The 11,957-nt window shown below is 37.8% G+C and overlaps 1 protein-coding gene across 1 annotated transcript; it reads left to right on the plus strand.

Annotated features, from left to right (window-relative positions):
- The first annotated feature begins 847 nt into the window (after positions 1–847).
- LOC110198046 (taste receptor type 2 member 7-like) lies at positions 848–8,369 on the plus strand. Its single transcript, XM_078155422.1, is given in 5 exon segments — positions 848–956; positions 959–1,369; positions 1,372–1,730; positions 2,499–2,611; positions 8,258–8,369. Coding segments are annotated over 5 exon segments (1,104 nt in total).
- Positions 8,370–11,957: the final 3,588 nt, after the last annotated feature.

Here is an 11,957-nt window from a genome sequence, read left to right on the forward strand (position 1 = left end):
AAGTATTTTGGAAAATGTGAGACACTAGATACATGTAAATTATTATCATTTTTCTCCATAATCCTATTTTCCAGAGAACTAAACAAAAAGATGGTGGCTGACCAATAGTTCCTGTTTTCCTGCCTGATGTGGAGGCTATGTCTTTATAGCTGAATCAGCATGGTATACTGCTTTGTCTGAGTTACCATGAAAACTGAAAGAAAGGTAATTCTTCTGATTATGAACCAATCAGAGTAGTGGCCCATTATGCTGCAATTCATTTATAATTTTTAAAACTAACTGTGACTTTCTAGAAATATTTAGCATGAGATTGGTTTTGTAAACCGTTGGTGATAACATTCATACTCAATATAATGGGAAATGAGGGATGAAGTATAGTCTCTACATTTAGGATTTTGTTACATTCCCCATGTTACAGATCGTTGAGTGAAGTCCATTATACACAGCTGACACGTTTGGATACAAAACAGGTTGAGAGAGGAAGAGGAAAATATTGAAAGATGACCTCTCCCTATTTGCATCTTAACATAGGATTTTTTATATGATCACCTCTTAAAAGGGAACAGAAAAGCCACAAAGACAGACTGTGACTTGGCTGGGAAAATTTAACTGAGCTATCGGAAAGACATAGAAGATATCTTAATGAAGATATTCTACTAGAGGACTACACATTTTCTTGCCTAAGACAGAAACTTTATTAAAGACAGAGAAGAAAATTATTGCATCATCAATTATCAGAAGGACAAATCATTCCATACTAATTTTACCTGGAAATTAATCCAATAAAAGTAACATCAATAATATAATAAATATTGGTAACATCTGTAGTGATCTCCTTTCTGCTGTCATGCTAAGTGGTGAGGATAAAATATTTATGGCTCTGGCAACTGTTGAATTTCTATTGGGCATTCTGGTAAATGGATTCATAATTCTGGTGAATTGCATTGATTGGTCAAGAGCAAGAAACTGCCATCAAGTGATCTCATCCTAGTCAGCATGGCCATCTCCAGAATTGGACTGTCATGTGCAATTATATGGAACATCTATTTAATGTTAATCTCTTTTGATACACCCACTCAAGTAAGAATGATTGATGTCCTCTTGGTACTGACTCACAACTCAAATATTTGGTTTTCCACTATCCTCAGCATCTTCTACCTCCTGAAGATCACCAATTTCTCTAATCCCCTTTTCCTCTGGATAAAATGGAGAATTGACAGGATGCTCTTCATGCTTCTTATAGTGCCCTTTATTATGTCTTTGCTCATTGTCTTTCCAATGATAGAAAGAATGCGTTATTATTATGGCAGCATCCTTAGTAGAGGAGATGACAGAAATGTGTCTCAGGATGTCCAAGTGAGTAACAGTAAGTTTTTATGCTCCAGGTTCTCTTTGCCCTTCTGAATCTTATTCCCTTTACTCTGTCTACAATCTCCTTCTGCCTATTAATTTTCTCCCTGTGGAGGCATGCCCAACAGATGCACCACAATGCCACAGGTTCCAGAGACCCTAGCACAAAAGCTCATGTTCGAGCCATGAAAGCCACTTCTTCCTTCATCATCCTCTTTTTATTGTACAATATGGGTTTCTTTGTCAACTACTGGAGCCGTTCAGAGGCAAGAAGTAAGCTGGCTTCCAAGTTGGGAATGTCAATCATGTTGCTGTATCTCTTTGGCCACTCACTGATTCTGATTCTGTGGAATAGCAAGCTGAGGCAGGCCTCCCTCTGGATATTGCAGCGAGCCCTGTTCTACCTCAGAGGAGGAAAACCTTAGCTTGAGCTGCTTTGAAAAGCTGGTAATTTCTATGGACCAGTAAGTCAACATTGAAGGTTTTTCTCAATTCTCTGTTTCTCCACTTAATGGAGACTCACACATTGCAGGAAATGTCTAATGCAGAGTTCATTCTGGCACGTTGAGAATTTCTGTGACCCTTTTGACCAAGTTTAAAATGCTTCTTCTTCACGATCACATTGGGGGACATCATAGGAACAGAGTCATAAGGGATAGCAGAGGTCAATAGCCCAAACCACTCATTTCATAGATGAAAACACTCAGCCCAGAGAAGGCTCAGTATCATACAGCTAAAGCTAGAAGACACCTCAATCTCTCCTGGAATCATAGGACTAATGTCTTCAGGGACCTCAGATGTTTTCTTGGTCATTACATTCATTTTACAAATCAGGAAAGTGAGGAAACAGAGAGGTCATAAAATCAGAGATATGAAACTAGACTGAATATATATCTAGTACCTAACTTCTACACTACAGAAAAGAAATTGGAGGAACAGAAAGGTTTTGTGACATATCTAGAGTTATGCTTATAGTTATTATATGACTATGACCCAATGAGTCCAAATCTAGTACACTTCATATTGGACCACTCAGGCCACATTTCTCGGTACTCTGTCATGTCACTTTCCTTTTTATTCCTCAGATCAATCCTCTGTTCCCAGACCTTTGGTGTCAGACATCTTTAGTAGCCCACTTGACTCTGTACCTCTGGTTCAAGATCAAACTTTTCCAATCTAGTGCTTTTGTAACTAGCCGAGAGCTTTGGACAAGTTATTTTACTAAAGAGAAAACTCATGTCAATGCTGAGTGTCAACTCAGGTAAACTCTGTTCCTCAGGTGAGACTTTTATTCTGATTTGAGGATAAGCAACCAAAAATCAGGGGGCCTTAAGTGGGTGGTGGTAGACAACATTACAAAATGGAAAGAGTTCTTGCTCTCAAGAAAGGAAGAAGACACACACGGCAGTAATTATCACCTAAATCAGAATGAATTTTATATTCCTATTGGAAAGATGAAAACTCATCAGATGTAAAAGTTCTAGAAAGGAGTCTACAAGGGTGATGTGGATGCCATAGGAGGTACAAGGTTATCACTGGAAAACTTTTCTCTGATTTCAAGTTTCCAGGACAGCAAGAAGACAAGGCATGCTTTTTTGCACAAAAAATGCCTATACCTAGTCCCAAATGGGGCTAGAATCCTCCTAACTGCTCCATTCATGTGTCATCATCGAATCATGTAAAGATGCCATCTTTCCAACTATAATTAACTTTTAAATAAGCAGTTCTCCTTCACCTGGATTTCTTGATTGTTAAGAATGGATTTTAAGGTAATGTATAATCTCAGCAAGAATAGGGAAGTGTTAGCCCCAGTGTGCCCAACCTTGACAGGACTGCATTTGGAAGAATGTGTTCACTTCTGGGTACTTTATTTTGAGAAGGATATTAATGTGGCAGAGGGTGGCCAGAGGAAGATAACCAAGATGATGAAGGGACTCAAGTTCATGCCCTCTGAAAACTGCCTAAAGAAATGGTGTAAAACTGTAGACATTTGGTCTGGAGAGGCAAAGATTGTGGATGGCACATAATTACTGTCTTCAGAAAACTGAAGGATTGTCACATGGAAGAAGGATTGGACTTCTTTAGGTTTTCTGTAGAAAATAAAATCAGGAACAACAGATAGAAGTAGCAAAGAGACAGATACAGTCTTTAAATGCCTAATTTTTATTATTTTTTATTTTGTCTAAATCTCCCAAAATATCACTCTCTACCCTCTCCTCCTCTCAGAGAGCCATCTCTTCCAATAAAAAAATAAAAAGAGGAGAAATTTTCATGAAAAATAACAGATAAGAAACATCTAGTATTACGTGCTGTGTTTCAGACCTATAGCCCCCTCCCCCATCTTCAAAGTGAAGGGGAACTGTCTTCTCTTCTTTGGATCCAAGTTTGGTCATTAGAATTTTGGGGTACTCAATTTTAGTTATTTCCTCCCATAACTACTTTTGCAGTTATTAAGTATATAGTCTGCTTGATTAAATTTACTTCACATTGTATTGGTTCATATAAATCTTCCCATGCTCCTCTGTATTTGTTATAGTCACCACTTCTTGTAGGACAATAAAATTTCATTATATTTAGTTGTCACAATTTTTTCAGCTACTTGCCAGTTGAAGGACACTTACATTGTTTCAATTTCTTTGCTAGGATAAGAATTGCTGCTATGAATATTTCAAAGTACATGGGACCTTTTTTTAATCATTGACCTCTTTGGGATGCATGTCTAAAAGTAGAAAAATAGACTTTAAAGGGGATGGGGAATTTAGTCACTTTATATAACTCGAAACTGTTTTATAGAATTCTTAGATGAAGTCCCTCATAACTCTACCATCAATGTGTATATATGCCAGTCTTCCATAACTCTGATAACATGGACTATCAATAACTATTGTCACCTTTACAGATTTTCTGCTCTGAGAACAAACACAGAGGTGTTTTGATTTGCCTTTATTTTATTATTAGTGAATTGGGGCATTCTTTCACATGATTTTCAATAGGGTAAAATTCTTCTGAAAGCTATTTGTTCACATCTTTTGACTACTTAGCTATTGTGAAACAAATTTTAGTTTGAGTAATATAATTTAGTTAACCACTATATTATCTTGGATATCAGTTATTTATCTGAGATATTTGATATGATATTTTCCCCTCATCATTCACTAGTAGATAAGTATTCAAATGATTAGAACAGTTCTCAAAAATGGCAAACAGCACACAACTCTAAGAAAGAATACTCCCAATCAGTAATAGTAAGACAAGTGCAAATAAAAACAACTCTGAAGTTTCATATCAAACATAATGTATTGGCAAAGATGACAAAAGATAAGAATAGTCAATATTGGAGGATCTGTGGAAAAGATAGGCACACTGGTGCATTGTTGGTGGAATTATGAATCAGTGTAACCATTTTAGAAAGCAATTTGAAATTTTGCAAATAAAATGATTAAAATATTTATGGCCTTGAACTGGAGATTCCATTACTTGGCTTATACTGTCCAAGGAGGTCATTAACAAGAAAAAAATCTCCACATATATCAAAACACTCATGGCAGCACCTTTTGTGGTAGCAAAGAATTGGAGATAAAGTAGATTCCCATTAATTGAGGAATGGTTAAACATATTGTGGTAGATGAATGTAACTGAAAATTACTATGCTACAAGAAGTGACAAATATGATGAACACAGAGAAACAGGGAAAGGCGTTAGTGATCTGATATAAGTGAAATAAGCAGAGCCAACCAAGCAATCTATACCACGACTTTGTTGTTGTCCATCTGTATCTTAGTCTTTGTGACACTGTGGGCTTATCCATGGCATTTTCTTGGCAAAAATAGTGGAGTAGTTTGCCATTTCCTTGTCCAGTGTGTCCCTATTTTATAGATGAGGACCTGACATAAATAGCAGTTAAGTGGCTTGCTCAGGGTCACATGCCTAGTAAATGACTGAATATAGATTTGAACTCAGATCTTCCTGACTTTATGCCTGGTAGTCTGTTCACTGTATCACCTAGCTGCCCCACACCATGATTACAACAATGTAAATAGAAAGAACAACCACAAATAATCAAAGCTAAATCTTGCAAAATTACAAAGAATAAGCATAGTGAAAAGAGAAGACACCTCAACCCACTCCTTTTCACAGATGGAAAGTCCATGGGTGTTGCATAGTGCCAATAATTTCAGATATTTTTGATGTATTATACTAAGTTTGCTCATTTTCCCCTTACTCTTTCATTATTTTTTTCTTTAAAATCATCCTTTGTTATTTTGGATTACTCTCTAGGAAGGGCAGAGAGATGGATACTTAAGGAAATTTTTGTCATTAAAAAGATAATGAAATTTTAAAACTTAAAGGACAATAAATTTAGCTTGAAATTGAGAGAAAGAGAAGATGGAAAGAAGGAAGAAGGAAAAGAGCAATCAAGGACATAAACAAATGAACCTAGAGAAAAAAGAAAAGAAAGGGAAGAAAATAATGAAGAAATGAACGATGAGAGAGGGAGGGTGAGAGGGATAGAAGGAAGGAAAAAAGGAAGGAAAGTTAGAAAGAAGGAAGGGGCGATAAGAGGAAAGAGAGAAAGAGAGAGAGAGAGAGAGAGAGAGAGAGAGAGAGAGAGAGAGACATAAAGAAATTTGATTTTCTTTTTTTGATAAATTAATATATTTTTAGTCTTCAACAATCATTTCCATAAGCTTTCAAGTTTTGAATTTTCTCCCCCTTCCTCCCCCCCATCTCCCACCCCAAGAAGGCATGCAATTTGATATAGACTCTACATATACATTCCTATTAAAATATTTTCACATTATTCATGTTGTAAAGATCTCTGAAATGAAGGAGGAGGTATGACCCTCTGATCAGAGATTGAAAACTCATGCATGGTTGAATCTGGGATGAAGGGAGGTCTCTTACTCTGAGAGAATACTGTGCCTCCAACAGCAATAATCTATCTCAGGAAGAAAAATCTGTAAGTTCCTGCAGGCAAGTGGAAGCAAGAATTGTGAAGAGGGGAGATAAAGCCAGGGATGAGATGGAACTGCACTTGGAAGGGAAACTGATCAGGATGTGGACAAAGGGAAAGATTAGGCCATATAATATGAGACATGATACAATTTCTCCACAGACACTGCTTTTGTCTAAAATTGCTTTCCTCTCAAATTACCATTTCTAAGGGTGAAACAAAGCAGAAAAAGGAACAATGGAGCAAAACCTATAAAGACACGGCAAAATTGGCTAGAGGAGTGACAACTTATACCTGATAGTTTTAACCCAATGAGGGATGCAAAAAGAGTAAAGAAAAAATAAAGTTATAGCCTACAAATCAGTAAACTTAAAAAGATTGAAATGGAAGGTAAATAAAGGAAAGAATGAAGGCAAGAAATATTTCTTAGGAAAAGATGTGGCAAAAGAAAATAAATAAAACCAAGGAGATGAAGAGGGAGGAAAATTTTGAACTAATCACTTCACTGAGTAACAAAAGAGAATCAGAGTAGAATAAATACCTAATAAAAAAAAAAAAACTAGCCACTCAATAAACCTTCATTTATTAATTGCCTACTATATGCTAAGAAGTATGGTGAGCCTGAGCAAATAAATGCAAAAAAGAAAGATAGTTCTAACCTCATGAAGGGATAGCGAGGTGGTGCAGTGGATAGAATGCCAGGTCTGAAGTCAGGAAGACTCATCTTCCTGAGTTCAAAGCCAGACACTCAGGCACTTACTAGCTGTGACCCTGGGAAGGTCCCTTAATCTTGTTTACCTCAGTTTCCTCATCCATAAAATGAGCTGGAGAAGGAAATGGCAACCATTCCAATATTTTTGCCACGAAAACCCCAAAGGGGGTCACAAAGAGTCTGACATGACTAAGACAGCTGAACAACAATAATATTGAAGGAGCTTACATTCTAATGGGGTAAGGTAACACACAAAGGGAGGCTGGAAAGTAGTCTTGAGGATGGAGAGGGGAGAAGTGGCAGTGCCATGATGGAGAAGTCCAAAGCACTACAGCCTGGTGAGAAAAGAAGAGATTACTGGCCCAGACACCCTCCTCAAAGGGAGGTTGGAGGAAGAGCTCCTCTCTTCACCTTCTAATCAGAAAGACAGTGGATACTCATGAGCTCTGACTTTCAAGCTTGATTCCATCTCATTGGATAATAATAAGAGATATAGGTAACATTTATATAGCAACTACTATGCATTAGGCACTATGCTAAAAGCATTACAATTATTATATCATTTGATCCTCACAACCACTCTGGGAGGTGGGAGCTATTATTATTCCAATTTTTACAGATGAGGAAACTGAGGCAAACAGAGACTTGCCCAGGTTCACATAGCTAGTAAATATCTGCAGTTAAATTTTAACTTGAATTTTCCTGACTCCAGGCCCAGCAGTGATGAGGTTCCTCATAAAGAAGTACTTCTCATGTAAGTACAATCTAAGAATTATGGAAAGAGTGGACAAACAGGAGTTGGGGAGTGGGGAGAGGAAGGAGTGCCAGTCTCCAAGAATATCTCAGCAAAAGTCCTTTGAAGAAATTGTTGCTAGGCATGAAATGCTGACTTTTTCTCCTTTGTGGTAATGAGCTAGCTGCTTGAGTCTCTACATTTCCATACAACTCTAGTTAACTGCAAAGTTCAGCCAAGTTTAGAGGCTTTCTGTCTGTCTTTTATAGATGTACATGTTTCAATATTTCCAGGCCTCCAATCCAACAAAGGTAGAGACCAGAGTCTTATCAGTCAAGGCATTTGAACCAGGACATGCAAATAGGGAGCAGATGATGTTTCCATGTTTGCATGTTCTCCCTCAAACTAATTTGTATTCATGAAGCATAGGCTCTAGCAGCAATCTACCATGTGGAAAAGGAAGAAAATAACAAAATGTGGAAATGAAACTTTAATTACTTCATTAAAGCTGCCTCAACACCAGCTTCTTCATGTTGACTCCTGTCATAGGACATGTGGAAGAGAAGGTACCTAAGTGTCATAGTGGAGAGACTGCTGGACTTTACGTCAGAATGTCCTGAGTTCAAATCCTGTTTCCATTTCTTATTGGCTGTATGACTATGGATCACTTACCTCTCTTAGCCTCAGTTCCCTCATCTGGAGAATGTCAAAAGCACCTATTTTATAAGATTTTGTGAAGATCTAATTAGATAAAATATGTAAAGACTTTCACAAAGTTTAAAATGCCATGGGGATTTTAGATATTATTAACAGTAATAATAATGAGGAAAGATCGAGGAGCAAAGAAGAGGAAGAAATGATCTGTAGAGAGGTCAGACAAAGCTGAGTGCCTGGCTCATAGTGGGAACTCAGCAAACATTTGACTGTAGTTGGGGAGTGGTATTTGACCTACTCCTTGAATGATGGGTGGAATTTTGACAAACAAAAATAGAAGTATCTCACCAATGGTATGAGAACTGTGTGGGCAAGAAAGGAAATCAAATGATGTATTTATGGATCTGAGAGTACCTCTGTTTGGTTGGGGGAGGCTTGTGTGGAGGACAGTGGAACATAAGTCTAGAAAGGAAAGTTGGAACCAGGATATGGAGAATCTTGAATGTCAGGTTCTAGGGTTTAAATTTCCATGTCTTGCCAGTTAAGACTCAGAGAAGACTATTGACCCAAGTAGTACCATGAAGACTGTGGGTGAGGAAGAAAACTAGAGAAGCACAGTTGGGTTGTTGTTGTTGTTCATCTTTGGTTCTCAAAGAGGACCAATGAGATCAGGAGGAGGATGTCTTGACTTGCAAGTGAATTGGATTTAACGAGGCAAGGCTGTACAAGATCATAAGACTCACTCTCCCCTAGAGTCATCAAAGTCCAGTGGTAAGACTTAGGTCAGGATGACTTGGAATGGAAGGAGAGACTAGAGGGTGGGACACCAAGTAAAGATGTATTTTTGATGCTGAAAGTAAGGGAAATGTGAAGCTAGAGGTATACCAGTGAGAATGGAGAGGAAAGAGCAAGGAACTTGGAGAATAGGGTCCTGTATGTTCTGTCCCTGTAATTTCCTTCTCATCTTTCTTGCTCTCATTTCTCAGTGCAGCATCTTAGCTCATGTCCTTGTCACCACCCTCTTGGGACATGGTAAAGCTTCCTGATTAGTCTCCCTGTTTCCAGTCTCTTTTCCTCTCCAATACCCCTTTAATTTCATTGCCAAGGAAACATTCTTTTTTTTTTATTAATTACTTTATTTTTAGTTTTCAACATTCACTTCCACAAGATTTTTGAATTCCAATTTTCCCCCATCTCGTCCCTCCCCCCACCTGAAAATGGCATGCATTCTGAATACCTCTTCCTCTAATCTGCCCTCCCTTCTATCTCTCCCACCTCCTCTTCTCTTATCCCCTTCCCCTTCAATTTTCCTGTAGGGCAGGATAGATATCTATACCCCATTTCCTGTATATCTCATTTCTCAGTTGCATGTGAAAACAATTTCTTTTTAACATTTGTTTTTAAAATTTTGGTTTCCAAATTTTCTCCTTTCTTCTCTCCCCACACACCCTCATAGAGAAGGCAAGCAACTCGATACAGGTTATACATGTGTAATCATGCAAAACACTTCCATAGTAGTCATAGTGAACAACCAAGTATATTTCCCTTTATCCTATCCCACCCCTCATTTATTCTATTCTCTCTTTTGACCCTCTTCCTCCTCAGAAGTATTTGCTTCTTATTACCCTCTCCTCCAATCCACCCTTCCCTTTATCATCCCCCTGCTCTTTTGTTTCCTTTGCCCCCTATTTTCCTGTAGAGTAAGATAGATTTCCACACCCAACTGAGTGTGTATATTATTCCCTCCTTAAGCCAAATCCTATGAGAATAAGATCCACTTATTCCCTCTCAACTTTCACCACTTCCTTTCTACTGTAAAAGCCTTTTCTTGTCTGTTTTACATAAGATAATTTACCCCATTCTACCTCTCCCTTTCTCCTTCTCACCATATAGCCCTCTCACCCATTAATTTTATTCTCCAGATATCAGCCCTGCATCTTCAACTCAACCTGTGCCCTTTATCTATCTATCTATCTATCTATCTATCTATCTATCTATCTATCTATTCATATATATTATTTTTCCCCTCTAACTCCTGTAATACTGACAAAGGACTCATGGGTTACAGATATTATCTGTCCATGTAGGAATGTAAACAGTTCAACCTTAATATGTCTCTATGATTTCTCTTTCCTGTTTACCTCTTCATTTTTCACTTGAGTATTGTATCTGAAAGTCCTTTCATCAACAATGCTTGAAAGTCCTCTATTACACGGAATATCCATTTTTCTCCCTGAAGTATTATACTCAGTTTTGCTGGGTAGGTGATTAACGGTTGTAATCCTATCTCCTCCTGAAATTATATTCCAGCCCTCTGGTCCCTTAATGTGGAAGCTGCTAAATTTGTTTTATCCTGATTGTGTTTCCACAATACTTGAATTGTTTCTTTCTGGCTGCTTGCAATATTTTCTCCTTGACCTGGGAACTCTGGAATTTGGCTACAATATTCCTAGGAGTTTTCCTTTGGGGATCTCTTTCAGGAGGTGATCAGTGGATTCTTTCAATTTCTATTTTGCCCTCTGGTTCTAAAATATCAGGGCAGTTTTCCTTGATAATTTCTTGAAAGATGATGTCTAGGCTCTTTTTTTGATCATGGCTTTCAGATAGTCCAATAATTTTTAAATTATCTCTCTTGGATCTATTTTCCAGGTCAGTTGTTTTTCCAATGAGATATTTCACATTGTTTTCTATTTTTTCATTCTTTTGGATTTGTTTTACAGTGTCTTGATTTCTCATAAAGTCACTAGCTTCCAATTGCTCCATTCTAATTTTTAAGGAAGTATTTTCTTCAGTAAGCTTTTGGACTTCCTTTTCCATTTGGCCAATTTTGCTTTTTAAGGCATTCTTCTCCTCATTGGCTTTTTGGACCTCTTTTGCCATTTGGGTTAGGCTATTTTTTAAGGTGTTATTTTCTTCAGTATTTTTTGGGTCTCCTTTAGCAAGCTGTTGACTTGTTTTTCATGATTTTCTTGCATCACTCTCATTTCTCTTCCCAGTTTTTCCTCTACTTCTCTTACTTGCTTCTCAAAATCCTTTTTGTGCTCTTCCATGGCCTGTGACTAATTCATATTTTTCTTGGAGGCTTTGGATGTAGAAGCTTTGACTTTGTTGTCTTTTTCTCATTATATGTTTTGATTTTCTTTGTCACCAAAGTAAGATTCTATGGTCTGACGATTTTTTGTGCTGCTTGCTTATGATCTCAGTCAATTACTTGAGTTATAAACTCTTTGTTAAGATAGGTGCCTGCTTCCAGTGTGGAGAATGCACTGTACTAAGCTTCAGAGGTTTTGTGCAGCTGTTTTCAGAGATACTTCTAGGGACGTGTAAATTTTCAGTTCTTCCAAGGTGCTAAAGGGAGAGGTTTTTACTGCTTTCCTGGCCTGTCCTCTGGTGTATGAGTGACCACAAGCACTCTTTTCTGCCTCAGAACTGTGAGGAGGATTTTCTCTTCACCACCAGCACAAATTCCACCATGCCAGCATTCCTTCTTGCCCCAGGTCCACCACCCAGAACTGTGACCCAGATCTAAGCACAAGCAAAGCAAGAGAATCCTG

This window comes from Phascolarctos cinereus, unplaced genomic scaffold (genome assembly GCF_003287225.1).
Source record: "Phascolarctos cinereus isolate Bilbo 61053 unplaced genomic scaffold, phaCin_HiC Scaffold_5;HRSCAF=322, whole genome shotgun sequence".
NCBI classification, from domain to species: domain Eukaryota; kingdom Metazoa; phylum Chordata; class Mammalia; order Diprotodontia; family Phascolarctidae; genus Phascolarctos; species Phascolarctos cinereus.